This window comes from Fusarium oxysporum, chromosome VI (assembly GCF_013085055.1).
Source record: "Fusarium oxysporum Fo47 chromosome VI, complete sequence".
Classification (NCBI taxonomy): domain Eukaryota; kingdom Fungi; phylum Ascomycota; class Sordariomycetes; order Hypocreales; family Nectriaceae; genus Fusarium; species Fusarium oxysporum.
Window position 1 is genome coordinate 124,382 of NC_072845.1, and position 27,453 is coordinate 151,834.

Sequence of the window (27,453 nt, forward strand, 5' to 3'; positions counted from 1 at the left end):
TAGCGGGGTACAGAGCTATTACTTAGACCACTGTGCAAGACAGCCGAGACCGATCATGTACTTTCAATATAAATCCTTCATTACATTCATTCATCTTGGTTCTACAATTGTTATTTCTTCATTATAAATCCCTACTCATTACCCTAAGTGGATCACCGTGCCTACACCATAATTACGATCAAGTCATGCATCTACTTCTGCTAACACCTCAGAAGAACAAAGACAGCCCCAGAATAGTGCTGGTATGTTCTGTAATGCGAAATGGATCCAAGTCTCGATTGCTTGTGGTAGGTCGTACCTGTAGGTATCTGTTAAAGTTTTACTGATAATATCCCTTCAGGATGCTGAGGGCACAAGATCATAGTTCGTTGGAAATATCCTTGGTTCCGACCCAGAAACTCTTCTAACGGCAGCAGTATGACGACCAATAGCTGGCATATTCCCAATGCACCAGTTCCGACCGGGATTGCCGCTTCGGCAGCATAATATCCTGGTGCTGCCGTTAGGAGCTGCGTCAAAAAAGGACAGCGGCCTATGGGCTACCATTGAGGGTTCTCCATTTTCTGGGGGTAGGTGGTGAGGGAAGCTGGCCTTGGGAACTCGACGTTGGCTCTATGCAACCCTTTGATAACGAAGTATCTTGCTTGCAGAATTTGCTGAGTCACTTCTACTCCAAAGCAATAATTCCTCCCTCTGATTGCACTCAACGTAGAACGCGCGTTGGGGACGTAGGTATCACTCCTCAACATTATTAGTGAGGGCCATCGAACCCTAAGACCAGCTAGAAGGGTTGATGTGACGATGGCGTAGTGCCAGCTAGGGGAAGAATCCCTAGCATGTGATTTTCGAATTTGGGCTGCATGATTTATACAAGCCAATCACACACCTGGACCGTTTCTCAAACGTTTTGCGCTGACCAACACAACCGTGAGCAGTTACCTGCGACTGCGGCCACCCCATTTCCCAGAATTCTCTTGAATCTGCGATAAGTGTTGCAAGAACTGAAGTGAGAACTAGAAGTTTACGATGGGAATGAGATGCACGTATAGTACACCAAAACTCGATTCCAAATATACGGATGGACCTATCGACTGAAGTGGACAAAATGGCCTTACATTGTACACAGATGACTAAAATAAACTGGGAATCTTTTGAGGCATATGCTCTAAGTTTAGTTGGTCTCATTTTCCAATCCGCAATTATCTACCCACCCCACATAAGCCTCAGAGAAAGCGCAGGGGTCTCTTTATAGCTGTGGAAAACGTTAAATGGCACGTAGCTCGCCCTTTCATTCAAGCGTCATCACCTATTCCTTCTCTCCCCTCCTTTACTTTTCGACGTCTTTTACCCCGTCGTGAATATCTAGAGGTTTTCAATCACCTCTTCTGTTTTTTTAATGGTTTTCTTTTTACCGCCATCCCTTATCTTATTGAACACGTTCTCAACTGGTTGTGTCTCCATCAAATACCACACAATACCCTGCAAAGAACACTTAGAAAGAACCTTAATCCTCTTCGCGATAAGGCACCTTTGCCGAATAGTAACTTCATCGAATAGTTGCGCAATTTGGTGGACATGGCGACCTCACATTCTTCTGCTACATCGACCACTCCGTCACGCAACGGCAACCGTCGTGTCACATCACCAGACACGACGTCGTGCACATCGCAAGCGCCTGTCGTGACCCCACCCAAGAGGCGCCCCCACCACATCTACCAGCCAGCCAAGAACTCCCTTTACGACATCTTTGAGCAACACTGTGGCACAGCGCTCTTTGTGCGCCCCATCTGCTGGACTGATTTACATGCTCAACTCCTCGGTGTGAAATGGGAGGAACTACCACCATGTGATACACCTCAGCCTACGATATCCCCAGCAACGCCACCTTCGCCAGGGCACCTCAATCCGTCGAATACAATCATCACTCTTAACAACGCGCTCGCATATATTCTTCTGCCTGACCCGATGCACCCTATCCTCACTTCCAATGCCGTCAAGACAGCCCTCATGACGCTATGGCCTAAAGCCTTTAGTGAGCCGCATTACTTACCCGAATTCCATCTATACTTTGGCGGTCTCGTTTATCGTAATGCTGTGCCCGCGCAGATCTTGTGGAATTTCCCTTCTGATGAGGCAAAGTCTTCCTACTCTTCCTTCAGATCAGTCTCAACGCAGTTCCCTCCAAATCAAAGCCCTACTAATCTACCCATGATCTGCTATATTGGCAAGACCCAGCTGGCGTCAGTCCGAAACAACTCATTTCGCCTTGCATGTGGCCCAGGGAGACCATGGAACGAGCCCGTGTTTCGTATCCAGCAACTCAGGGCTCGCATGCTCGTGCCTTCAAATTCAGATCACGATGCGCACTTCGTGGGCGTATTTTTAGGGATGGCGCAGAAGCACTTTTACCCTTCCCCACCTATCACTGGCAGACGTGACTTACGAATATCCCCAGAGCAAGGCATCCTCCCGTGCCCTAACTTTCACGACCTCAAATTGAGGATCCTCACCCACGACACGGACACATTGGAGTTTATTGTCCACACTGGATACGTAACAAAGGAATTTTTGGAAAAGTTCCACGACCCGTTCAAGGCGCCGCTCGACGATGACAATGCTGCCGTTTCAGGCCTCAAGATCGAATACACAAGGGTTCCCATTTGGCCGATTCTAGGCCTACGAGAGAGACTTGGCAAAGCCTTAGGCCAGGAAGTTGTTGGTGCCTTTAATCCAGGAGAGATAGAAACATGGGAGAAAGAACGCGGGGAATAGGGCGGCGAGAAGCGCAAGTGAGAGGTCCTCTGAGAAGTAATTAACAGTAACTTCGAGGAGGAGTTTGATGACGAACCGGAAAGGGTGTCAAAGAAGTGCTGCCTGAACTGGAGTACACCGGTCGGTGTACTCATCTGAGAGCTAGAAGTTGTGAATGCATAGAATGAACAGGGCTGAACGCCAAAGGATGATGGTTTGGTGGTGCAGACACGTTCTAAGACCGAAACTCAAGCATCAAGCCATCCATGGACAGAGGATATGACATGGAACCGGCGTGTGAATATGGAACTATGACGCCCTGGATACGAATGCGAGGGTTCACGGGGTGTTTTTTCCATGATTTATCTCATCTTCAATATGTGCTAACTATTACGAGGCTCATTTCGGTATATCTCCTGATGCCCAGGATTTCGTTGACACGAATATCTTTAACCCTGACATAGGAAATATACAACTTATACATAGTCACAATCTTTCCGAACGATGTAGCTACTGTAGATTTTGAATATACTGGCTTTGACTATATTCAGTAAATCACCTTCCATGTGGCACCAACCGATCCAAGCCCCAACTGAATGTCTCGTCCTTTCAAGGTCGAGCCACCGCAGCAGAGACCAAGAACAAAGTCAGCTTTAGATTGACATGTAGGAGAGATGACGATAGCCATCACAGCAGTCGTTGAAGAAGCTGTGCCCACAACGATCTTATCGCGGAGTGCAAACTGGAGCAGATGGTTGATATAGGCATAACTTAGGTGCGACTGACGAAGGTCGATCGACCAGAAAGCATGCCGCCACAAAACCGAGCATCCGTTTTGGACATCGATTATGACGACCAGATTTCGCAGTTGAATAGGCCTATCAAAATAGAAGCGGACGGCATCGAACCGTGTGAATGCGGAATAGGCGTGAACGGGGAATCACACGATGAGGGGTGTGACGTCGATTGCCTAAACACTGCTTACAATGACTTGGACGACCCTTACTGCACTGCGGCGGCCAGCCCTCAAAGATGTTGGGCGTCAGACCCAAAGGGTAGTTGAATATTCTATTCCCCAATCAAACAGAACGTTCTTCGATACTACCTAGCCATTATACTTTATTACAGGAGGACTGGTCACAGGAAAATGGCCAAATCAAGATAAGAACCTAGGGAATTTTCGCGCCAGTCAATACTCAAGCTGATCTCCCCCACCGTAACACTCCAACACACTAAATATTGCTGGTATCCAAATGTTCGTAACTCAAGGGTACAATAATACTATTGCGTCATACGATGTCGTATATTCGATGGTAGGCTAGCTTGCCCGAACCTCCAGTTGCTCTATGCAGTACGGCAGAGCATAAGATGCAATTTAGGGTATGGATGAGCCCAGATATAGACTATCGGGCGGCATTGGAGGAGCCGGTGTTGGAAACAGAATAAGGAAACTCGTAATGAATTAGTATATCTGGCAACAGCGCGCCGTTGCGAAATTTGCGGAGAATGTCCAGGGCCTCCTGCTCTGATAGACACCTTAGGAGGTGGTAAAATTGTTCGTTATGTGTCCCGGAGATACGGGAAAGCACTACTTTATTAGTGAGGTGGATCTGGACATAATAAGGAGGCGTTATGATGATCAACGCTTTGCTTCATAGGGCCATCATATATCGCATGGGTTCAAAAGAATGGAATCCGTTTGTTCGTTCTACTTTCCCGTCGTGGGAGGATAGAAGGAGGGATCGGGAAAGAGACGAATATATATCATATTTTCATCATAGTAACCAAATGAGGTATTTTCGTGGCGGTGGATTCACACAGCGCAGTTGAACGTCGCATTGTAGCTTCCATAGCCCTATGGTCAGATGCCGGGACCAATAAGCGGCGCGATTCTGGGTACTTCTACTTACTTACATCAATGCGTCTTACCCCGCACTTGACGCCTTGACCATCGGCCAGAGACTCCTCTTCATCGTACTGAGGGAGCTGTTCGATGCCCGACATGGATCCCTAACCGGATGAGGGCGCGGAGCTGGGAGCGAAGGTCGGAGATTAGTACCCTGACTTGATTCACGCGTTGACAAGATTGAGGGATATTAGAAAATGGACAGATTAGAGAACCCAGAAACGCTCATGACAGGCCCAGACAAGAGATTCTCGTAATTTGATGAGTCAGACAAGATGTTCGCCCAGGGCCCCGCGTGTGTAAACCGTGCAATATTGTAAATGACGTAACCTTCATTTTCTTAAATTGTTCGTGGGCCAATCACAGTCGGCGAAGACCCGGCCGGCTGATGGGGTTAGGTTCGGAGAGACAAAAACTACATAGAGAGCACTAGACCTGGGATCCTATCTATATTTACACCAAGTTGACATAGTGAAAATAAGTCATCTAGTCACTTTGATAAGAATGTGACGTACTTTCGCTCTCATAGAACTAAATACATGCTTCATTTCTCCCTCCCTCATAATGAAAGAGCATAATAAAACATCTTTCGAACTCATGTTACCGGTATATATAATGGCCCTATGAAATAAATGCCCCTCTTTTGGTAGCGGCTTTGTTTCTGTATCCTAATCCCATTGCACGTTCACAATCACAGGTAGTTGCAAGATTTCTTATATTGTTTTACGTACCTGACCGGTATGCAACCTGCACTAACCCTCCCTTCGACTGCGAGAGTATACCAAGAGGCTGGAAATCAGAAAAATCGAACCCAAATTTATCTGTATACGGCCCCAAGGGAAAGCTGTTATCAAGTGAGCAAGTACCTATAATGACCAACGAGGAGCATGACATTAGCTGCTTAGCGGGGCTGGATTCTTCTGGAGGGCAAGATTCCAAGAACTCGGCACTGAATGCTGAGCGATGTCGACTGGAAGCGGAAATAGAGTATCTAAACCACCTTCTTGAGGCTCACTGGGACTGTTGCGGCGCTGCAAAGGTTTGCACACACTCTATGCACCTAGGGTCGCCCTAGAATACACCGGTAAGCGAGGCCTCTTCCCGTTAAGACTGCAAAACTTACTGGACTGCTAGACATGCAATATAGCCAAAAATAGAATAATCCCCAAGGTTACTGATTCTACCGGTAAAAACGAGTGAATCATCCTGTGAACTCGGCAAGCAATCGCATCTCGGGGCTATTTTCCCTAGCGCAGCATGCAGTTATTGAATACGTTATTTCAGCTGGCCGCTGCTAACGAAACTGGCATAGATTCCATCTACGTATAGTCTATGCAAGAACTCTTCCACACTCAGATTGCAAGGGTCTCTTTTTCTGTTGGAGCGGCTTCCTGTTACGAATAGATGGCTTACGCAACGACAACCGTGTCAATCGTTTATTCAGGTGCTTGGAATTTGGGATGACAGCAATCTGGAACGGGAACCAGCTTCCCGACACCAGAAACGGAGACGATCCTCCCTGGCGCTTAGGGGGCTTCGTTGCAATATAAATGGCGAATGTTCGGGTCACAGTTCTGAAAGATAAGGGAGGCAGTAAACTCCATCATTTCGTTCGAGTTATAATCATAATAATATTGCTTGGGGTACTAATAAACACCTGGGTATATCGTGTATATAGCATGAATTAGGTTCCTTCGCGCTAGACTCATAATAGCGCTTTTGACTCCAAAAAATGCTTAATATCAGTCAACTGAATTGGCTTAGTCAAAAACAAATCAATACCACTTAAAAAAGCCTCCTGCTGCGCATCACGAGATGCTAAACCAGTAAGAGCAAAGATGGGACACTTGGTAATAGCGCCATCGGCTTCGATTGCACGTATCGCACGTGTTGCTTCAAAGCCGTTCATGACGGGCATGGAAATATCCATAAACACGCACTTATAGCTCTTGGGGCTTTCTTTGTACTTGGCCACAGCTTGTTGACCGTCTGTAGCAGTGCTGTACTGCAAGTTGAGCTTCTTCATAAACATAATGAGCATTTTCAAGTTGATGGGGTTATCATCCACGAGCAAAAAAATGTTCGTTGCTGACTCATCGCACATGGGGTCTGACTTCGCTGGTGGTGCGGTCAGAGGAGACCTTGGTATCTGTTTGGACAGATACCACTCAGATGTTTGGGCGTAGTTGGACAGGGTGCTACCCAGAATATCTCTATTCTCCCCTTCGATCGCAGTCGGTGTTGGGGGGATCATCTGTCTTTTGGAGGTTGGGATGTCGAGCTGAATATCTTCGCTGGAGGCTGGCAGAACCTTCAAGTGTGGTCTTCCAGAGGAGTAACTTTTCGTGAAAGGTGAAAAGATTCTAGTGAGCTTTCGCGGACCAATACTGCATTGGGGTTCAAGTCAATTTACGGCAGCGAAGGGTTAATGAGATGGGCAACTTACGGTCGGTGCGTAAAAAGAATATTCTGCTCGCCATATGCAGTGTCACGAGCCTCAGCTGCTTCTAGTTTTCGGGCCATGACTGCATTTTGGCAAACGACTACTAACGAGATAGACTTGTTGCCTTGCGTAAGCGATCTCGCTTTGTTTAGAGAGCGGTCGTCGCAAAGCACAACATGAGGAACCTCGTGCTGGTCTTCTGATATCTCAACGAGCTTCGCTCCTAGCCAGTATCGACATGCGCAGGATATGCTTTCTTTCTCGCCTATCAGGCTTTCCAAGAGGGGGTTGTCGATATTTTCGGCCGCGGAGTCTTGAAATCCCACAAGAGAAACCTTTAAGCCCTCAACATCTTTTGCTGAGTCATGCTGCAAAACTGAATCTATAGTTTGGGTAGGGTCGACAGGTTCCTTAGGCTCAACAGCTTCCTCGCTCAGCTTCAAAGGCAGATTGATACGCACTGTGGTGCCGACAGAAGCTGCACTTTGCACCTCGATAGTTCCGCCCAGAGCTTGAGTAATTCGTCTGACGATACTCAAACCAAGTCCGGTTCCCGCATTTATCATGTTCTGCTGCGTAAAGGGACTGAAAAGATCATTTGCCAGAAATTCGCGACTCATACCACAGCCCGTGTCGGTAATAGTCAGCCTGACAAGGCGTGTAGCCGCATCGTCGGTTGTTAATTGTTCTAATTGAATATAGATAGCGCCGCTCGAGGTGAATCTTAATGAATTGCCCAATACATTCATGACAATTCGTCGAATTGCGCCGGCCTGTATATGGAAACTCCAATTAACACTGGGTTTGAAGTTGGCCATAATCTTGACATGGTCCCTGGGCAGATCGGACAATTGCACTGTTTGGCCATGTGACAATTTCTGAAACTCGTGGCCAATATGTACACTCTCTATAACATCTTCTATCAGAAGAGGGAGATCGACGTCAGAAGCTATGCTCATCATGCCTGCCTCGACACTGTTGTTCCGAGACGAGCGAAGGGCACGACTGTCCACGTCAGTGTATGTGTACTCCGGTCCTGTTGCGAGAGATGAGATGAAATGATTAATCTTGCTCCAATCAAGAATCTGGTCTATGGTATCCAATAGAGTGCGACTACATGCCTCGACAGAAAGCAGTGCATCGTCTTGAGAAGGATTGAGACTTCCACCACGTAAAACTCCTACGCCAAAAAAGATGCCATGAAGCGGTGATCGAAGTTCGTGGGAGATGGAGTCCAGCACATCCAGCTTGGAGAGTTCCACCTCACGCTCTTTGATAAACAACACCTCGGCCATAAGAACAGTGCCGAGAGCTCGTAGATAACTGAGTTCCCTTCTGGGTGAAAATACCCGTCCCGCCTTGTTGCTGTAGGCGAATCCACCGGCAAACCAGCGCCTTTTCTGAGCATTCCAGATGGGGAAGAAAGCTACGCTCGTTACATTAGGTAGGAGTGTCAATACAGCTTTTCGAAGCTCTTGTCTAATGTGATGCTGGCCGGGAGTATATCCTGAGTCGTTTGGCGATAGCTCGCCAGTCTCGTTTGTCATGGGACCTTCATCAGTGGCATCTGCCGAGCTGTCGTCGCTCAATATATCGCTTGCGTCGCTCTCAGCGCTGTCAAAAGTCCATATTGTCCCACGTGGGTAATAGCGGAGTAACTTCTTGAGAGTTGACGCGTATAAGGTTGAGTGGCCAAAGTAAGAATTCCCGTCTTGTTTGGCCTCGGCTGTGACGGAGGAGCCGAGAACGGGGCACCAATCATCGGCGTCAAGCTGGCCATGGGTCTTCTGTGTGTTTCTCGAAGATTCGTTAGCATTGGTGCGAGAATTGCACCCACTCTCTACTCTAGGGCTACGATGCGAGTGTGAAGCATCTAGTAGCAAGAGACCGTCAACCTCAAGCGCATCTCTCATGATATCAGCTGCGCTTGCACAAGTGCTCGCCAACCGGTCCTCACGAAGTCTAATGTCGCTGGAGTAATTGAACTGTGGGCTGAAGTCGGTTCCTGGAGTGCGAAGCCTCGGTTCTGCTGCGAGTTGTTGGTCATTTTTGATCTGGGTCTTGGTATTGCGTCCGTGGAAGAATCTTCGAATGCCGCGAGTGACACGATCTGCCTGGCGATGTCTCTCACTGACACGTCGTTTTTCCAGATGCGTCATGACAGACTGGGCAAGGTCTCGCAAGAGAGTCTCTGACGTCTTATCCAAGCCGCATCGCGGTTGAGAATCAAAGACACAAAGGACGCCGATGACGATGCCCCTGGGGGTTATAAGTGGTATTCCGGCATAGAAGCGGTTGTTCGGCCAAGCATGGCAGTAGGGTCGGTGGCATAGTATCTCGTCATCGGCGAGATCATTGATAACGGTAACGGGAAGTTGGGAAGGGAGCAGGGGGTGGGATAGTACCGAGTTGGTAGAGGAAATGACAACACGCTCACAAACTCCAAAAGAACGAGGGAAATTGGTTCCGCATAGCCAGAGGCCGTCATTGGTCTGTTGTGAAGTTGAATTGGGGAGCAGACGAACATGTTGGGTAGCTTCGGCAACGACGAATTGTCTAGCACGATCAAAGAGTGACACAAGAGCTCTGGACGTGTTGAGGCGCAAAGCTGCCAGCTGGCAAAAGGCAGTCAAGGTGGCATCAGGTGAAGTGGTGAGTCCGTAGGAAGGGATGAGATTGTCTGGGGAGTTGGATATGGAGTTTGCTATTAGAGCCGGGTCGTATCTGCAATGGCATGATCAGTCAACACTCACTTGATGGCTAATCCAGTATTTGACGAGACTAAAATGACGGTGGGAGAGCGGGGTGTCAAACCTGAAAGTCTCTCTTTCACGAACAAGCTCGCTTTGTCTCCAGGCTGGGCATGACATGGCCATGGCGAATCCTTGACGACGGAGCAGATCCACGCTGGAATTGAGATGGTCTAAGGATGTAGGCGGGCAGCAAGTATTTGGGTACTGTCACCTTACATTATTTGCAGAAACGGACGTGTTGCTCCGCTCCGAGGCTGGAGCCGGGTGATATAACAACTCTGGTTGGCTGGTTAGGTGCCCTGCACTGAACTAACCAGAAGCGGGATCTTAAATGTGCTTAGGGCGACGCGGACAACTCAACGGGGGTCGAAGCTCAGATGACTGTCACAGGTTAAAGTACGGCCAGTGCCGAGCACGAAAACCCCTGATTGCAAAATTGAGTTTGCTAATGGATGTTGTAGCAAAGATACTGTCTGAACAAACCTGCGGAAATTGGCTCTCGGTTCCCCGAGGTACAGACATTGCGGCATGGGTCCTTACTCCAGGACCTCCTGTACGGAGTGAACCCTTAAAATACCGTTGCTCCGTTGAGGGGTAGCATCAGACAGTTACAGTACGTACTGTACATTTAAAACCATGGGGCGGGGACGGTGGTCCGTCAGCATCTTATTGGCTCACGTCGGTAGTTTAGTTACAGGGGCTTAACCCAGTGCTACAGTACAAGATCGCTTGGGACCTGCTGGCTTGTGAATTTCAGCTGTTTTTATTCTGCATGCTAAGGTACGGGATACCAGTGTATGTAATTCATAGGTTTCAAGCCTTGCATAAAGCCATAGCTCAGGTGTAGACAATGATTTAGAATTGTTGTTGGTATTGTTTGTGGCAAAGACGTGGCGAGGTGCTGGGATGATGTAGCCAGTTAACACCTCCCGATCTTCAGTGGCGAACAGAGCTGGGCGTCGCGCAATACAGTACGTGCACATCAGGGGGCATGTACTTTGTGGATGTGGCTATACAGTAGACCCTGAAAAGCAAAAACCCTTGCTCCACTGAGGGGAAGTTAGGGAGTCAGAGAAAATAGCTCACTCTCGGGCGGACCATCTCCGAAGGTACGGCTTTCTCATTGGCCCAGCCTAAATCCTCTTCGGCCCTGAACTGTTTTCCACATTTTCACTTTGCCTTCCTGCGTATCATGTCCGCCAGCTCACTATTGGTTCAAATCTGGCCTCACGTCGGTGTGACGTCATGCGTCGGGTTTCTCAAAGTCCCATTAGCTTTTCTCTACGAGTCGGATTTGTTATTAATGAAAAACACGGCCATGTGTGCCATAACACGGTCAATTTCTATCAGTCTTGTCCGCTAATATATCTACGGATAGTTTGCCTCAGCTTGTTAGAGCCATATTTTTAATTTCTCTCTATTCTATTCTTCTAACATCCTCCGATCTTTATGATCTTTATGATCTCGCCGTCCGAGAAGTCCCTGACGGAGTCTAGCAATTTCTTCCTACAATCAATCACCGACTCCAAACCCCGCGATGCCGATACCACGGCCAAAGTCCAGAAGGTATGAGCTATTTCCCTTCCTTATGGAAAATATCTTGAATGTTCTGACAAACGAGGTTGTGCAAGATGCTCATACCTTGCACAAGCTCGCTCAAGCCTACGATATAAACCAATTTTCTGAACGAATCCCCCGGCAAGTCTACCATTCGCGAAACAGATTTATCGGCCATAGCATACCTCGCCAGCAACATCTCTCAGACTCTAGATGACGTGGTGCGCTCCACATCACAGAGGCATGCCTCGACCAGCGATAGCCAAACGTCGTTGGGGCATCAACGATATGCTAAAAAAGGGCTACGTAAACTTACATCCCGATCGCCTCTTTCGAGATTCTCTATAGCAGATGGCGCCGAGCCAGTCAAGCGGTGTCACTTATGCGGCGTGACAGACACACCTCGCTGGCGAGGTACTTCTTCTGGTACTGAGTTTCTTTGTAACGTTTGCGACCTGGTACAAACGAGACGATTCATCCGCAAGCTCCTGATGTTGAGGCGGGAATCGACTACTACCAGAGTTAGCTGGTCGTGATGTCTGGGCACTGGCAAGTCTTTTGCTTTGGAGTTTGTGGCTTTACAATTCACGCACTGACAGGAGTTGGTCTTCATTGTAACCAATTTATTTTGTTACATGTTTGCCAGCATTGGATTATATTGAATACGGCGTTATACGGCGTTATGACACAGTCTGAAGGCTAGGTAGGCTTGATGCTATTTTCTGAGATAGGTTTGAACCTGAGAGCTTTTATACAACGTAACTTACCAACGCCGTTGTTGTCGTGATACCGTCCCAAAGTACCGAGAACCAAAAAGGAAATAAAAATAAGGTCATAAGTTAAATGCAGATATCGCTTCTTTCTGAAAGTGCCCTTCCTATCACCCCCGGGGTCTGGAAAGAGATTTTTTCAGTATCGACCTTCAGGTCATGTCGTGTCGTATTAGATCGTGATGTTTAGGTTCAGAGTCATCATTTCATATATCCTAGTCATACATAGTGATTCGCTTTTGTTAAGAAACATTATTAGTAGTGAGGTAAATGTCGAGGAGGACGAGGCGCAGTTGTCTGCTGCTTCTTATCGCCGCCTAAGCCGTGAATGTACCGATTGGCTTCGTGGGCTAAGTATTCCTGAATCAGGCGACAGTCGCAGTCAGTGTGTTGCAAGAGTTTCATCTTGAGTTCGTAGACCTGTTGAGTGAGGTCGGATACAGAGCTCAACAGCTTGCGGTTGGTCTGCTCCATGTTCTCCTCGTCGGCCCGAAGCTTCTTCGCGTCCTCGCGCTTTTTGACACGGAACTTGTTGGAGGCGACTCGGTTTCTCTCCTTGAACTTTTTGCTGTACTCATCGAGTTCGTCGTCTGACTGGGGAGAAGGCTCTTCTGTAGGTTGAGAAGCTGGCTTGGCTTTGCTTCCGCGACCCTTGGGCTTTTCGTGGGTAGCTTGTTTGATTGCCTTTATTGACGTACGTCTCGTTGACATGGTGGCGGTTGGCTTGGTGGTGCTTCGCTTGCGTTTTTGCTTGTCGGACTCTGTTGATGAGGAACTGCGACGGCTCTCTGTGTCACCGACAGGAATATCTAAGCTGGTAGGGTCGGTGGCCGGTGATGGAACAGGATAGCTGTGGGTGGAGGTAGCAGGAGAGTCCCACTGTGTAGAGGTTTCAGGATCGTAGGCGTAGTTGTATCGGGGCTCTTGGGCGAAGACATTGGGGGCGGTCATGTTGGTTGATTCGGCAAAGGAAGCATCTTCAGGAGACCACGATTGTCTCCAATGGGATTGAGGTACCGCACCATAGGCATTCATGCCTGAAGGGTCTTGACTCATGAAATACTCGTCAGGTGTGGGTGCGTAGGTATCGTAGGCTTGCATATCGTCGCCGAGAGGGTCTTGTTGGTAGGTAGGGTGGACGATACCCATCTCTGGTAGCGTTGTAACGGTCGACTTGTCCGAGTCAGCTTCGTCCAATGTTGAATGACTAGAGCCAAAACTTGAAGCACTTTGGTATGAACCTCGACCGTTGAACTGAAGCAGGGTTTGGATGATGCTAGGAAGGGAGCTTGGACACAGTGGGATTCAATGCGAACAGATAGCAAATGGTTATAAATAAGAAGGGCACAAGAAAAGGTGGGGGGAATCCAAGCGAGGGAACAAGCAGGTCTCAGCGGGTCAACCCTCAACGCGATGATGTCATTAGTGGCATGTACCCTTGAAGAACCAGGTCAAGTTCATTGCGCCGGGGCTAACACGGAAGAGAAAACAAAGTCGTGAGCCTGACAGGGCTCCGATTGGACATGTAGCACGGAACGCTTTTCCTTGGAATATCATTAATGGATAGGCTCCGCGTAATTTGATCGGACCATGTGAGTTTAATTGGAGAAGCTGATATTGTTTACAGAGTTGGTCGAAATCGGTTGTCCATTCGCAAACTCTCTTCTGCTTATAGCGCACGAACGTCAAGGAGGTGTACATAGCAACAGCTGACGGTACTGTGCTCGAAGTATCTTGATGACCAACCCATAATCGGCCAGCCCACGTTTGTATGACCCCGCGCCAATCGAGGTTAAAAGCTACCGCATTTCACTTTTTTGGTGGAAAATATCCTTCTGCTTACGACCATTTCAAGAGAGACGTACATACAACTTATGGCGATTGTTCATGATTTGCTCGACACTTGAAGAGATTTCCTGGATCAATGCCTCCTTGAAGTAGCCTCTCGCCTCATCTCGGCCCATTGCAGGTACGTCGAGAATGTTTCGCCCGGCAACCGAGACTGCTAGTTTTCGGTATCGCGTCGTAAACAGGATTCGTCCTTCGTCGCTCTGAGGAAGCGATCGATTTATGCCGCTCTCTGCGCTGCATTGAGCGCTTATCACCTTCAATCTCCTCTGTCATCGGATTCAGTTTCAGCGATAGAAACACCAATTCGGAGCTGGTGGCCAGGTGCAATGTCAAACGCTTTGCCATACATTTGTCCGCCGACAACTTTTCTGCATCGCCCGAGTTGAGAGCACGTTATCTCTTCTTGTTGCAAGTTGTCGAAGAGTTCGAGATAAATGGTGTTATTGTCGAGGATTTCTGGGATTGGGCTGTCGAGCCCCTGCTCCCCATTTTGTGGAAATTACCCACTCGAGACAAGGCAGCGCAACCAACCCTGAACGACTTTTTCAACCCCGAGACTTTTGTTTATACCTTGTGAGCGGTTTCCGATAAACTTGTACCGCAACTGGACAGAAACAGCCAAGGAGAACCTAGATTTGGCATTTTTATTGTCGATGAATTCTGTGCGCCACGGGTGCCTTTTAGCCCATCTGAAGTACGGATCTGCCAATAGAAGGTGATCGGACCCCCTTCTCATACGCCGCGTAAAGTGCTTTTGAACGATGGGACAATTGCATTCTTAAAGCTCGTGCACCCCGGCGACAAGCAATTCCTCAAGAATGAGCTGGATACGTATAGGAAGATCGACGGAACACGGCTTGACAACAAAATGACGGTTTCACGCCTCCATGCTTTGGTGCGGAACGACGACGGCGTTATTTTTGGGCTTTTACTCACCTATATTGACTGTGAACGTGTAATACTAACGTGTGCAGTGCACTCGGGAACGCCAATTGCGCTAAGCAAGAGATTGGCCACACAAATTCGAGAAACTGTTGGTCAACTACATGATGCTGAAATCGTTTGAGGGGATGCCAAACCGGATAATGACCTGATTGACGTAAACCATGATGCTTGGGTTGTTGATTTGGATGGCGGATATTACAGAGGTATGAGCGCCCAAGATCTTTGCCGGGACGGTGGAAGGTGATCGTATTGCTCTCGAGAAGATAGTGGAATACATTCGCACCTAATATAGCAATCTCAAGCTGCTTGATTTTGGAATGGCAATACCATATATAACAATATGAATCGCCGTAGACTGTGGGCATGTAACATGGAAATATTCAGTCATTGTTCCTGTGAGATAAAGAAATTTGTACCAGATTCAATTGGTTTTTACTAGACAGGGCCCAAGAAACTTTCAATGAAGCCGAGTTAATCACAGTCGGTGAAGACCCAGCCGGCTGATGGGTCAGGTTCGGAGAGAGAAAAACGATATAGAGTGTACTAGATTTGTGACCCTATGCATATTTATATTAAGTTGAGGCAATAAAGATAACTTATTTAGTCACTATGATAAGGATATGATATATATGTTTCTTTCTCCCCCTGTCCTATAATAAAAGAATAGACTAATTGAATCTTTTGAACTCATATTATATAATGGCCCTATGAAATAAAGCTTTGATTATTATAATGCCCCTCGTTTGGTAGCGGCTTTGTTTCTGTATCTCAATCCTATTGCACATTTACAATCATAGGTAGTTGCAAGAAATATTTCTTATATTGTTTTATGTACCTCACTGGTATATAACTATTAGATATGCAACATAGCTAAAAATATAACAATCCCAAAGGTTACTAGTTCTACTAGTAAAAACCAATAAATCGTTCTGTGAACTCAGCAAGCAATCGCACCTCGAGGCTATTTCCCCTAGCGCAGTGTACAATCATTGAATAGCTTATTTCGGCAGGCCGCTATCTAACGAAACTGGCATAGAATCCGAATAACAGCAGCGTCAATTTGTGCCATATTTATTTCAAGAAGGGTTTTCACATTCTGATTCTAGGTTCCTTAAAACGAACTTCTCGCCTCGTGCCGAATTAAGCCTAGAAGAAGCTCCATTTGAGCTAAGGTTTCGAGAATTTCTGTGCCAGATAACGGAGCACGACGAACGATAAGATCATCAGTCATGCATATAAGGCACAAGGAGGCTGCCCGAACCTAAAATACCCTTGTCAGATACGTATGGAGTCAAGGACGAGAGGAAAGATCTACCAAGTCAAAGTCACCCGTGATCAACTTCGGAGAATTTTCGCTGGCAGGTCTGTCCACATGGTTTTCGGATCCTGTTGCAATGGGCTTGTGGGGAAGGGTTGTCACGTATGACATCCTGAGCAATAATAGGGGGTCAGCCGCATGCTACACACCCACTAAGAATAAAGCATAAACTATAAAAATAAAAATGTAAAGTTTGAAGGGTGATGACTAGGTGATTAGGAACCTGAGGAGCTCCTAGCAGTTTATAGGGCACGTTAACTTCGATTATGATCTCGTCAGCAGCGCCGCCTTTCTTTTGATGGGAGATCTTCGCGTCGCCGAACGGGAAAGAAAGAAAAACGAGAGAAAAAAGTGACACTTGAGTATCATGTTCTCAAGGGGGCTGCTTGGTGGGGAAGAGCAAGCTCAAATTAAGCCAATAGCAATCCGGGTAGGGCCCCTTGCGATAAAAAGTTGACAAAGTGGGGTGAGAACTTTGCCGTGTTTCACGGATGGTTTTGTTTCCGCGCCAGTGTCTTGACTGAATCTGGCAAGGCAGCCAGCCATGATCGCCATTATTCAGAGAAGACGAGACCAACACCGCCAAGACATGGCAGCTGGAGCAGAGTGGACACTAAAGTAGGAGTTGGGGATGTGAGGGTGAAAGGTTCGCACTCAGCGCACCTTATTTGCCTGCTTTCAGAGAAAGCGACATCATTAATGAATGATACGACGAGGTAAGCAGCTAAGCGCTGAAGGACGAAACAGACTCCAGTCACCAACGAAAGTTGAGAATTGGGTGACCTTCTGAGGAGATGAAGGCCAGGAATTAGATATGGCTGTAGGAAAAGCGGAGTCTAGAGTACGTTCTCTGCCTCAGGCATCAAGCTTGGCTCCGCCGAAAAAGCCAGAAGACCGCCTCGTACACATCCAACATCCCATCCCAAAATGACCGTCCTAACTTGGCTTCAAGTGTGCCAAGTCCATTGGTATCTCTACTGGCATCCGATTACTGCCGAACGACCGAAGACCTACGGCTGCCGTTACTCCACATCCGTAAATTGCCAACGATCGATTGTCCCAATACTGGGTCATGATGTAAGTATATATATCGGGGCCTTCTCCAGTCTCGGCAGCCACGAAAGTGCACCCATCGTTAAGGTCGAGTTCTGTACATCTGCAGCCCAAACCACGGTAGGCGATAAAGCGAATCGGAACCTCATCCGGCGATCCTCTTCCGCGATGCTTCCTTGCTCGGTAATGGCCTGAGGCCTGACCCTGGGTAGAGTCTCAGACCTAAAGCATCTATCTATTGATCATTTGCCTAGCAAGCCACCCAGTTAACTGAGTCAGGCTCACGGTGGGCTAGGTAATCCCTGTGAACATTTTGCAATCCATCGCAGCATTGCCAAACTGTCCGCAAATTTCCCGTTTCTCTCGCTGCAGCTTCCGGCGTTTGTTAATAGTGTTGTCTCCTAATATTTCTTATGCTCATGCTCGTACCGCATTCAACGCCCAGCCTTATTAATTAAGCAGGAACCCCATCCAACCAAAATAACACCTCCAGCACGCCCTGCCCTGTCCTTAAATTTCTTCCGCGGACCCGGACCCGGACCCGAGCTCCTGGATCCTAGCGCCCTCCACTTTAAACTCCACATCCCCACTAATCGGTGCGTCTACGTTGGCAAGTGACCTGCCCCGTCTCTGCTTGGGGCGACATTCAGCATGCCCCCTCGACCTCACATCCTGCCCGTACTCGTACGTTCTTCAAGATACTGCGCACGATACTCCGCCCGGAGCGTCACGGCCGTTTTATCATTAATCATCACCATACGACTATTTGAGTTCAACGCTCAGGCACATAAAGCATTCCACGCGACACCATTTTCCCGTCTCTGTTCCAATTCACAAACTGCCAAATTAAGTCAAGTTCTTGCGTGGAAATCTTACTGTAATGTAGCCTGACAATGAGTATACTCGGAATTCTTGCGACATTGACAATTAAGCAGTCCTATTAGGGTCTCGCTCCACGTCCCATATGCTTACAGGACTAAGATGCCTTCAAATCAAAGTAGTTCACATAGAACCTCGCCACCAACAACCGATCAATCTCTCCATCTCAATTCCCTCAGCGACAGTCATGAGACGGGGCCAAACGACCCGCCAGAATGGCATAACGACTCGAGCCATAACGCGACCGCCAATAACGATGCCATAGACGGTATGCACTACTTCTAGCGGACTCCCGGTAGTTTAGAAGAAACTGACGCAAAGCTATAGTTAATGTTCCCTTCTTCCGGAAAGAATCTGATCTATGGAATACAGAGAATCCATACTCGCATCCTCAATATCAGGTCGCCCCTCCTATGCCCCTCACAGCGCACAGCAGTAGCGTTGATGACTATCGCAGCGTCATCGATGACCTAACGCTTGAGATTCAGCAGCTTAGGAAGGAACTCAGGCGCTATAAGCAACCGGGTCCAGCCACCCTCCGTAAAGACAAGCTGTTTGAGATCAAGGTTCATGGGCTGCCCCAAAAGAAAAAGAGGGAGCTCGAAGTCATACTAAGAGACCTTGCCACCGATCTCGATGGGTCTCCAGAGGTGCCATCATCGCAAAAGAAGAAAAAGATATGCCCCCATAACCGCGATCACATATACTCCAAATCTGGAATTCAGCGCAGACGTACTCCTTCCTCCCCAGGTTCTAGTCTCTGGCCAGCTGACTCCGCTTATGCCTCCATGTCAGCCGGTGCCGAGTCTTCAAGCACCCCTTTTAACCTCCCCATCTTGACTTCAACCCAATCATCAAAGGGCAAGGTCGAGGATTATCTAAGAGATGTTCCCGATGGCCTGTACCCACGACATGTAATCATGACAGACAAGGAGCGGAAGAGTCTTGTTGTTCGTCGCCTCGAACAGCTCTTTACAGGCAGAAGTAACGGTGCCAATACCTCGAAGATGCCGCCTATGCGACCGGGTGGTAGCTTCATTATGGCGCGGGTTGTATCGGATGCACAGGTGGCGGACCCATCATCCGCCCACGAACCACCCACTCATGGAACTGAGCCTATCCGGGAAGCAAGAATCCTCCCTCTAGAACAACGATCTTGCACTTGGAGAAACAACTGTCATTCAAGTGACTATGGGTCGGCTTCTGACCCCAATAAGGACAACATGGAGATTGGGGGCGATGGTGGTGGCTTGGTCTCTGATAGCAAGCCGTCCTCCCTAGCCTTGCCTCCGTCAAAACAGCGACCCACGCGGCCCTGTGATTTGGATCCCGATCGTGCTCAGATTCCATCGGAGAATATGAACTACATCCGGCATTTGGACCTACTGCCGCCCGAGTTATTGCCTAGACAGCAGAGTATCCAGGACATCCACCTAGACGCTGAAGGCTGGGTGTCTTTGAACCTGCTGTACAACTTGGCCCAACTCCACTTGATTAATGTGACACCAGACTTCGTTCGCTCCGCCATATCCGAAATCAGCACCAGATTTCAACTATCCCCTGACGCGCATAAAATTCGATGGCGAGGCGGATCTAAGGATACCAAGTTCAGTAGCTACAGCTCTGGCTATGACACGTCAGAGACTCCTTCTGGCGGTAATGTCGATGGTTCGCAAAAGAAAGGCGAGCGCCAGGAAACTAGCCGTTTCACTAGTAATGAATCCCATCTCAGCGGTTTAAGTAAGGATATGCCTGCATTTGATCCGCAGCTTTGCGCTCGAGTTGAAAGTTTCCGCTACAAGCCACTATTTGCTCAGCAGGATTCGTCAGATGGGCACACTTCACGGGGTGCGTCAGTTTACTCTTCTGCAGTCGTGGACAACGAAAATCTTGGCGAGTCGGGCTTGGGCATAAAATACTCCGCAGGGTCGGCTGGCAAATGGCAACGCCACGAAGGTGCTATCACATACTATAGCGGTGCACCTTTCTGCACTGACTTGACGGGTGATCCAGCTGATCTATCACCTACCACTCGCACGCTCTCAAGCGTCCAGCCTAGAAAGGATTCTCAGCAACCATCAGAATTCGCTCGGTCTCCTCGACGAATAACATCCAGGTCCTTCACCTGCTACAAGCCGTTGACGGATCGATGCCAAGACCTGCGTCAGCAGAGTTCGGCCGTGGGCGGTGATAATAATGAAGTTCAGGGTCTGATGAACGATGGGAGTGAACAAAGCAGCGATATCGAGCTGGATTTGATTTGGAACAACGACCAGCAGTATATAAGGCAGCAACCCTTAGATCCGTGCGGCCTTGGTGGTGTTCGCCCCGATGATCACTTTGTGGTATTTGTCGATACTAAGCGGCCTAAGCAAGATATTCTCCCACGGTCTTCCAGGCCTCAGATTGGGAGGTCGAATGAAAGCATAGAAAGGATCATCCGTCACCGGGCGACGATGTCAACTTCTGGTCCCGTTCTCGGCGGTTCAGAAATAAAAACAATCGAAGATTCACGGCATATCGAGATTGAGTATCTGTCATGGCACACGGAGAGACTGATACCAGTTCCACTGCCATCCCCTACTAGCTTTTTTCCGCCATTCAGCACCGAAAATTCCACGTCTGGCGAAGATGACGATCTATCTATGGATGCATATAACGCTGGGTCGTCAGAGGAGGATATAGGCTGACCGATAATATCATGCCATTCCAACCAGAAAGCCACTACAGGCATTGCCCAGTGAGACGATGATAGCCCTGTTACCTATTACTGGGGTAGCAGAGAGCGAATATGATAGCAGTTGCCAGGACAGTTCCTGAACAACTCATGACTTTTCCAGAAGGAGATATAATCGCAGCATGAATATTCCGTGGACAAATTTGCCCTCAAGGTTAATCTATACCCTATGTGTCTATTATTCCAGTCACCCTTTATCTTCGGTATGAACGTGATGCCAATGATACATAGGGTATAGGAAAAAATTTCATGTCTATAGGGTAATAACGGGTGGGATCATGCTATTCCCTGCATTGTTGATTGTTTCCCCCCCCCCCCCCTTTTTAAAACGTCCAAGATTACTGGGGCCCACATAAAACGAACAAACGCAGCAGAAATCTCGTCATTCGTTCGGGGCATCGCTAAACCCAGTTACCGACGGTAAATTTTGATGAAATTAAGAAACACACAACGTTTGCCGCGTTATGGGATATGGTGCACTTGGAACATTGTTGGCGGTGATCTTATTTGGACTAAGCGCCCCCCAGAAGCCACGAGCTTGTCTTTCTGACGTTTATATGACGTAAAACCCATTGGTTAGATAATTTAGCCCTCCCGTAGCCGATGATTCGCCCATCTACGAGACAAACAGCAACAAGAAACGTGGACTGGCATCAAAACCGGATAATAACTTCCGGGTTCCAGCCACGCAGTCTTTATTAAATATTCTCCCTCTGAAATGGACCACTCTCTCTTAAACAACACGATCTCGCCCCAGGGGAGCAAAATCACATCAGGACCACTTATGATATATTTCTCGTCGTTTAGAAAGCCTTAGCACGCGCAATCCCGTCCTGGCTTCTTATGTCGAGTAGATACCGGCCACTGCTTCCCAACACTACACCAGCATCGAGTTCAACAGAGGATATCTCTTACTTCCAGTCTCAGTCTTCGCTTTCTGGCCTTATCAAGATCCCTCGAGCGGGAACTCGCACGGCCTGCGAATCCTGTCGAAAGAAGAAGATGCGAGTAAGACCTCCCTGAACGCGGTTATTGATTTTATGCAAGAATTATGCAAGTTAACATAAGTGTAGTGCAATGGCGGCAGGCCTATGTGCAAGCGCTGCATTGAAACCGCTACAAATTGCGTCTACCGTACCAATGAGGAGGAAAAGAGCATATCAGCCCTGAAACGGCGCAATAGCGAGTTGATGACCGAGTTGGAACAGCTACGTGAGCTATATAGTATGATACGCTTACGGTCGACTGAGGAGGCACAAGAGATCTTCAACCGCATACGGACAAACAGTAACCCCATTGAAGTCTTGCAGATGGTCAAGGCCTTAGAACTATTGCTATAAGGGACTCAGCCCGAAGAGACAGGCATGGAGGTACAGGCCAGGCGGGATTAAACTTCCAAGTAAGGCGAAACACTTTATCATTACTGAGAAATATACTAACAGAAGATATTACTACGCTTATTTATTCGGAAGAGCATCGGGGTTTAATATTAACCCAAAAAGTTTTTCGTGGTGTTCTACATGAGTGGTAATAATAAGGCTGAGCTTTAAATACCGCTAAGCGCACGAAACACCTAGACGCCACTCCTGCGATACTCTAACTCCAGAACTTGGAGCTAAGATTGTAGAAATAGGAAGCCATAAGACTGCTAAGCTTGCCGAAGTGCTAGACTACTAAACCTAGAATAACCCTAAAGGTTACTGATTCTACCGGTAATATTGAATGAGTAATATGACTTTCTGAAAGGTTTATGCGAATAAATCCTTGATATATGTTTTAGTCTCGGAACCCCCTATGTAGTTATAATATCGAGGTCTCGATATAGTGCTTGGCTTCATTGGTGATATAGTTTTGAATAACAATATAATATTAGACAGAATGTTGCAAGCTACACTTTCAATTCTTAGGCCTGACGAGTTAGGTTGGCTACGCAGCTAGACAGGTGCAATTAATCTATTTTATGTCTCGCTCTTCAGACTCAAGCCTGAGCCGATGCTTCTTTTTTAAATTCCTGAATTTACTAGCTGCAATACAATTCCTCCCTTAAATTAATCGATTATTGTTATCACCCTTTTCTCGATCTAATAGTTCACAATCATAATGAGTATAGGTTCCGGGATAAGTTTCCGAATGCCTTCTGGCTTTTGCTACTAGGATATTAACTTGATCATAGGAGGGAAAACCTGGTCTAGAGCTATGCGAGTCGCAGCTTCAATCAACGTCGAGGGACGCTTTGATTTCCGATGCTTAGATGCAGCATTAGAGATCTGAGCCAGGGACTATAGTCATTTTGACAGGGTTTCAATGGGATGCTGTGATCCAACAACAGGCGATATAGTCATGATTTGGGCTGCAGAACAGGTGTCATTCCAGAGATCCGGGTAGCTAGCAAAGGAGTTGGATCTTGGCTCATGTGTAATAATCCGGTCTCCCCAGAGATGTTGGTTAAATAGTCTTCATCTGTCACTCCTGGAAAAGGGGTTGAAGGGCCTTGTGGCCATCGCTGCTTCGAATTAGTATTGAAAGATGTATTAAAGTCGTTAAAGCTCAACCCGTAGCCTATGGAGAACTTTCAGTAAAAGACGAATCGACATTCGGATAGGTAGCTTAAGAAGGTTATCAGTGCTCATAACTGCAACAACGGTGTAAAGCATTCAAGGAGAGCTTATACCTATTGTCTTGGGGCTCAGTGAGGCCGTTGGTATAAGTTTCGCTTGTTTTCTGGCCAAGTGATTGTAACCCCGCTTCAGACATTATCATTCCTACGTAATGATCTCGCCGTATGACATCACTGGACCGAGTCCGAATAATTAAAGTGCTAGATGATAGTGTTTGCGTGCGACACAGGAATCTTTGTGATGATAAATAGTTCTTTCTACACAACTAAAGGTAGAATTTGCGACTAATCACAGAAATCTTAACAAATTATTTGGCAACGCATAAACTGAAGCGCTGCGGACATATTACCCATTCATTGCTTGATATCCCCACGTTTTCGTACTATCAATGCCCAAATCAAAACACAGCAACAGCCCAGCTCCAGTAGACGAGCCTCCCAGCAAGAGGCGTAGCATTCATGTTTCGTGGGCCAACAGGGGGGAGAATACAAATCAAGCTGACCATATGGTCGACTCCACGCGACCTCGAATTTTCCAACCGGGATACGCTTATGATGGCAGGTTATCACCGTCGAAAACCCTGTTCGCGAACGGAGATTCTTGTAATTTCCTGGCGGATCATCAGCTTAGGCATTGCTCTTATGTTAGAAAGTACTCAAATTTGAGTTGCAGCGTAAATGACTTTGCTGGTCAATATGGTGCTAATTGCTGTCCCGTACATGGACGGAGCGATGATGATTTGGCTGTGGATCTCGGGGGGGACAGTATGACTACTCCGTACAATTTCATCGACTCTGCACCGCTTTTTAACGAGTCTATTGTCAGAGAAATCCAGGCTTCTACAACGGGGACCTATACTGACATTCTGCACAATTCTATACCTTCTGCAGCTGGCAACCCAAACATTTGGAAAATGCTTCTTGACACCACCTATCCCGTGGTAGGCGGTAGTCTTGGTTACGACTTTTGCTCCACACCAATCCAGACAATACCCGACGATCTTCAGTCAATTATGGTAGAGGCAGAGACACCCGCAAACTCGGTGTCAGAGGCGAATTCCGAATCGCCGGTCTTGGGAAATTTAGGAACTTGGTGGCAGGAGTCAAGCCCCTGTGGCCCAGCGGCGGAGCAGGAGAACTTGGAAGTGATGCAGAAGCTAGAAATCCGGGGGCTATCGAATAATTACGAGCTGGATATCAAGCCAACCACATTGAAGCATCGGAGGCAGCATATCGGTGAGGCCGAACAGATTAGCGAGCTTTGGACGGACCGCAACCACATTGACGAGGCTATGCATGATCTTAGGAAGTTAGATGGCCGACTACAGGGCTGGAATAAGCACCAGATGGTTACCGTAACCTCAACATGGTAATAAACGGAAAAGGCCGCTTAAGCCCCAAAGTTGATATATACCGGACAGGATTGACGACATTTAAGTCAGGTAAGCCGCCATTATAACTAGCTTGCATTTTGCATTACAGGTGTCTATAATTTCACCGTTAATAATATACAGGGTGAATATCAAAATACTTAGGCTGACTCTACTATCTTGAAGTGTCAAAGTTTGCAGGTAGGCAGGATACCTAAAGTAATTTGCCCTGATGTCCAAGTCGAGGTATATCCCGAGATAAGATACCGAAGCATATGGCTGATCATTTGCTGGGTCTGGGCTTGATTGTCTCTCTCGTCTCGGTAATTTACTTCCACTGTCACTTGTCGGATACTTCCCAAGGTGGATGACTCTCCAATAGATGCTTTTCATGGCCATCACGACGGGGCATACCGGCTTCCGGAGAGTTCGGGCTCCAATCCTTCGAGCGGTGGTTCAGAGATCGAATTGACAACACTAAACCAACCACCGAGCCTGGGGAACTCTTTCCCCGAGAGTTCATCGCACCTTAACGACCAAATATCAATCTCTTCTCGCCAGCCTCTATCTCCTGATCCCACAATCTCAGTCGAGTACTCCTACAACAAGCGAGACCTTGGCTAGACAGCATAGTTGAACCATGCCACGTGTTGCATGGAGAGAACCGAAAGGAGATGGCAGCGGATTACGGGATTGTTGAGTTTTGGTAATTAACCGGCTAATCTCGTGGGTGGCTTTGGGTTCATGATTGTGCACACTGGACTGGAATTGGAGGGCTATGGCTTCAGACACTCATGCCTGCGTGGATGGGGCTGTTGGATGTTCAAGGACGGTGAGGCGAACCTGAGCCACCATCCATAAAGCGACGATGTTTTGTGGTCGATATTCTTTTTCTCAAACAACCACTAGCCTAGCCATCCTTACTCCTGCATATCATGCCAAAAATTGAGCTACCAGATTCCTCACGAACCGCCAACTTTGGAAACCGACGTATCCAATCATCATAGAGGCTGCGTGAACTGGTCTCAAGCATTGGACTTTATAATTTTCTTCGGATTCCGACAGCCATGGGACACTGACATTGCCGGCGTGATCGTTTTCATTCCACTCGTGAAACAAAGCGTGTATGAAAGGGTTCAACGGATTTGGCAAGTATGAGGGCATTAAGGGTAAGTAAAGAAACTCATCTTGTTTCGGGTTCTAGTTGAACTTGAAGAAGGAGATCGGCTGTGCTGAGTTGACGCGCGATAGTCTCGGCATCGGCACCGGCGCGAATGCGACGGACAATCTCGTGGACTTCAGCCTCTGGCCGAGTCTGTATAGCACGATAGATAACGGCAGCAGGGTGCGACACCTGAAGCGCTTCTAACCTCTTTCTGAAATTATCCTCAGGTGTTTGCCGGTAAACACAATCGCTATGCTTTGCTCGACACTGAGAACATGTCGGCCGAGCACCGTTGCACTATACAAACCATTCAGCACACGTTAAATGAACCTCCAAGAGAAGAACTACTTCCTGAGATTGAAGGGATGGAGTTTGGTAGTGGTATACCTTGCTTTTCCGTTGTCGACAGGACTCGCAAGCTAAAGATGTAGGAACTCTTCTTCGTGCTAAAGGAGCGGGTCGATGCCCGACATGGGTCGCTACCGGATGAGGGCGCGGAGCTGGGAGCAAAGGTCGGAGATTGGTCCCCTGACTTGATTTGTGTGTTGACATGGTCGAGGAATCTGAGAAATTGGAAGTTCTGTTTGGCATCATATTTGACGTTCTTAGTGACGGTTGCCGCATTGAAATATATGTAAGGCTACGGCCTCCAGCTATTCAACGGCTGGGGCCCAAAACATCGGAAGCGTGGGAGAACCAGAGAGAGGCTAGATAAGAAAGACGGTGATGCTAATTCAGAGCGAGCTTGCATGAGGGGAGGTACAAGGATAAGGGCTCCTATTGGCTGACTACTGACGGAATTAGTGTCCGTGGTCTATAATTCGTCGGACGTCTAGCAGTTATGCCCCGCCTCGTTTGGCAACCGACCAACTTCTTTAGGTGGGAAATAAAAGGGCGCTAGCATGACATGGGGGCAACTGACGAACTCCAGTTCACCCGCGACAAGTGGTACGATACATCTAAAATCTCGTAAGTATGTAAAGCCAGCCCCAGGATTATAGTTGAACACTTTGTTTGTTAATAAAGTATAGTAAACGCGATGATAGCTTATATTTGGCTGGAGGCTCTGCTTTTGAAGTTCTTTAGTCGACAAGGGTGGCCTGCACAAAATCCCCAATCAGAGCTTCACAAGAACTGCTGTAGGGAAGCATACCGGCATAGGTTAGTTATAATATATCCAGAGGGGAATAAAAATCGCACAAAGTCAGGATGTTATCTATTTAGATGCTCAGATATATACAGGTATTTTCATATTAATTATAGCATGCGAATTAACCTAATTGTAGTATAACCCCGGATTTACGGGTCTCGTCAGCCCGTCTCCGGCAGGAGGGTGGG

General features: G+C 47.6%; 12 protein-coding genes across 12 annotated transcripts; 8 read left to right on the plus strand and 4 right to left on the minus strand.

The window, feature by feature from the left end:
• The first annotated feature begins 74 nt into the window (after positions 1-74).
• Positions 75-688, plus strand: FOBCDRAFT_224864 (uncharacterized protein). The gene is made up of 3 exons (XM_059609670.1): positions 75-287; positions 341-363; positions 417-688. Exons 1-3 carry the CDS (start codon positions 186-188, stop codon positions 484-486), a joined length of 195 nt encoding a protein of 64 aa, XP_059467300.1. The 5' UTR covers positions 75-185; the 3' UTR covers positions 487-688.
• A 618-nt stretch (positions 689-1,306) lies between these two features.
• Positions 1,307-1,750, plus strand: FOBCDRAFT_224865 (uncharacterized protein). Its single transcript, XM_059609671.1, has one exon. The coding sequence runs from the start codon at positions 1,397-1,399 to the stop codon at positions 1,682-1,684; it is 288 nt and encodes a 95-aa protein (XP_059467301.1). The 5' UTR covers positions 1,307-1,396; the 3' UTR covers positions 1,685-1,750.
• FOBCDRAFT_224866 (uncharacterized protein) lies at positions 1,733-3,211 on the plus strand. The gene has a single exon (XM_054704876.2). It carries the CDS (start codon positions 1,966-1,968, stop codon positions 2,770-2,772), a length of 807 nt encoding a protein of 268 aa, XP_054560851.2. The 5' UTR covers positions 1,733-1,965; the 3' UTR covers positions 2,773-3,211.
• A 2,317-nt stretch (positions 3,212-5,528) lies between these two features.
• On the plus strand, positions 5,529-5,732 carry FOBCDRAFT_137613 (uncharacterized protein; the record flags this gene model as incomplete). The annotated part of the gene is made up of 1 exon (XM_054704877.1): positions 5,529-5,732. The coding sequence occupies one exon, from the start codon at positions 5,529-5,531 to the stop codon at positions 5,730-5,732; it is 204 nt and encodes a 67-aa protein (XP_054560852.1).
• Positions 5,733-6,277: 545 nt separating this feature from the next.
• Positions 6,278-10,373, minus strand: FOBCDRAFT_224868 (uncharacterized protein). The gene is made up of 3 exons (XM_054704878.2): positions 9,915-10,373; positions 7,104-9,824; positions 6,278-7,044 (listed from the first exon to the last, which is right to left on the minus strand). Exons 1-3 carry the CDS (start codon positions 9,974-9,976, stop codon positions 6,363-6,365), a joined length of 3,465 nt encoding a protein of 1,154 aa, XP_054560853.1. The 5' UTR covers positions 9,977-10,373; the 3' UTR covers positions 6,278-6,362.
• Positions 10,374-11,189: 816 nt separating this feature from the next.
• Positions 11,190-12,023, minus strand: FOBCDRAFT_240562 (uncharacterized protein; the record flags this gene model as incomplete). The annotated part of the gene is made up of 3 exons (XM_059610312.1): positions 11,190-11,236; positions 11,811-11,965; positions 12,004-12,023. 3 exons carry the CDS (start codon positions 12,021-12,023, stop codon positions 11,190-11,192), a joined length of 222 nt encoding a protein of 73 aa, XP_059467302.1.
• A 206-nt stretch (positions 12,024-12,229) lies between these two features.
• FOBCDRAFT_39124 (uncharacterized protein) lies at positions 12,230-13,475 on the minus strand. Its single transcript, XM_054704879.2, has one exon. It carries the CDS (start codon positions 13,327-13,329, stop codon positions 12,436-12,438), a length of 894 nt encoding a protein of 297 aa, XP_054560854.1. The 5' UTR covers positions 13,330-13,475; the 3' UTR covers positions 12,230-12,435.
• Positions 13,476-14,098: 623 nt separating this feature from the next.
• FOBCDRAFT_250934 (uncharacterized protein) lies at positions 14,099-15,263 on the plus strand (the record flags this gene model as incomplete). The annotated part of the gene is made up of 6 exons (XM_059610928.1): positions 14,099-14,195; positions 14,314-14,604; positions 14,644-14,725; positions 14,816-15,068; positions 15,099-15,179; positions 15,217-15,263. Exons 1-6 carry the CDS (start codon positions 14,161-14,163, stop codon positions 15,261-15,263), a joined length of 789 nt encoding a protein of 262 aa, XP_059467303.1. The 5' UTR covers positions 14,099-14,160.
• A 2,866-nt stretch (positions 15,264-18,129) lies between these two features.
• FOBCDRAFT_39150 (frequency clock protein) lies at positions 18,130-20,965 on the plus strand. The gene is made up of 2 exons (XM_031195477.3): positions 18,130-18,494; positions 18,554-20,965. Exons 1-2 carry the CDS (start codon positions 18,329-18,331, stop codon positions 20,914-20,916), a joined length of 2,529 nt encoding a protein of 842 aa, XP_031028622.2. The 5' UTR covers positions 18,130-18,328; the 3' UTR covers positions 20,917-20,965.
• A 712-nt stretch (positions 20,966-21,677) lies between these two features.
• Positions 21,678-22,382, plus strand: FOBCDRAFT_320145 (uncharacterized protein). The gene is made up of 2 exons (XM_059612039.1): positions 21,678-21,971; positions 22,037-22,382. The coding sequence occupies exons 1-2, from the start codon at positions 21,807-21,809 to the stop codon at positions 22,301-22,303; spliced, it is 432 nt and encodes a 143-aa protein (XP_059467304.1). The 5' UTR covers positions 21,678-21,806; the 3' UTR covers positions 22,304-22,382.
• Positions 22,383-23,969: 1,587 nt separating this feature from the next.
• FOBCDRAFT_137075 (uncharacterized protein) lies at positions 23,970-24,953 on the plus strand (the record flags this gene model as incomplete). Its single annotated transcript, XM_054704880.2, has 1 exon — positions 23,970-24,953. One exon carries the CDS (start codon positions 23,970-23,972, stop codon positions 24,951-24,953), a length of 984 nt encoding a protein of 327 aa, XP_054560855.2.
• An 860-nt stretch (positions 24,954-25,813) lies between these two features.
• On the minus strand, positions 25,814-26,825 carry FOBCDRAFT_224880 (uncharacterized protein). Its single transcript, XM_054704881.2, has 2 exons — positions 26,503-26,825; positions 25,814-26,412 (listed from the first exon to the last, which is right to left on the minus strand). Exons 1-2 carry the CDS (start codon positions 26,737-26,739, stop codon positions 26,134-26,136), a joined length of 516 nt encoding a protein of 171 aa, XP_054560856.2. The 5' UTR covers positions 26,740-26,825; the 3' UTR covers positions 25,814-26,133.
• Between the last annotated feature and the right edge of the window lie 628 nt (positions 26,826-27,453).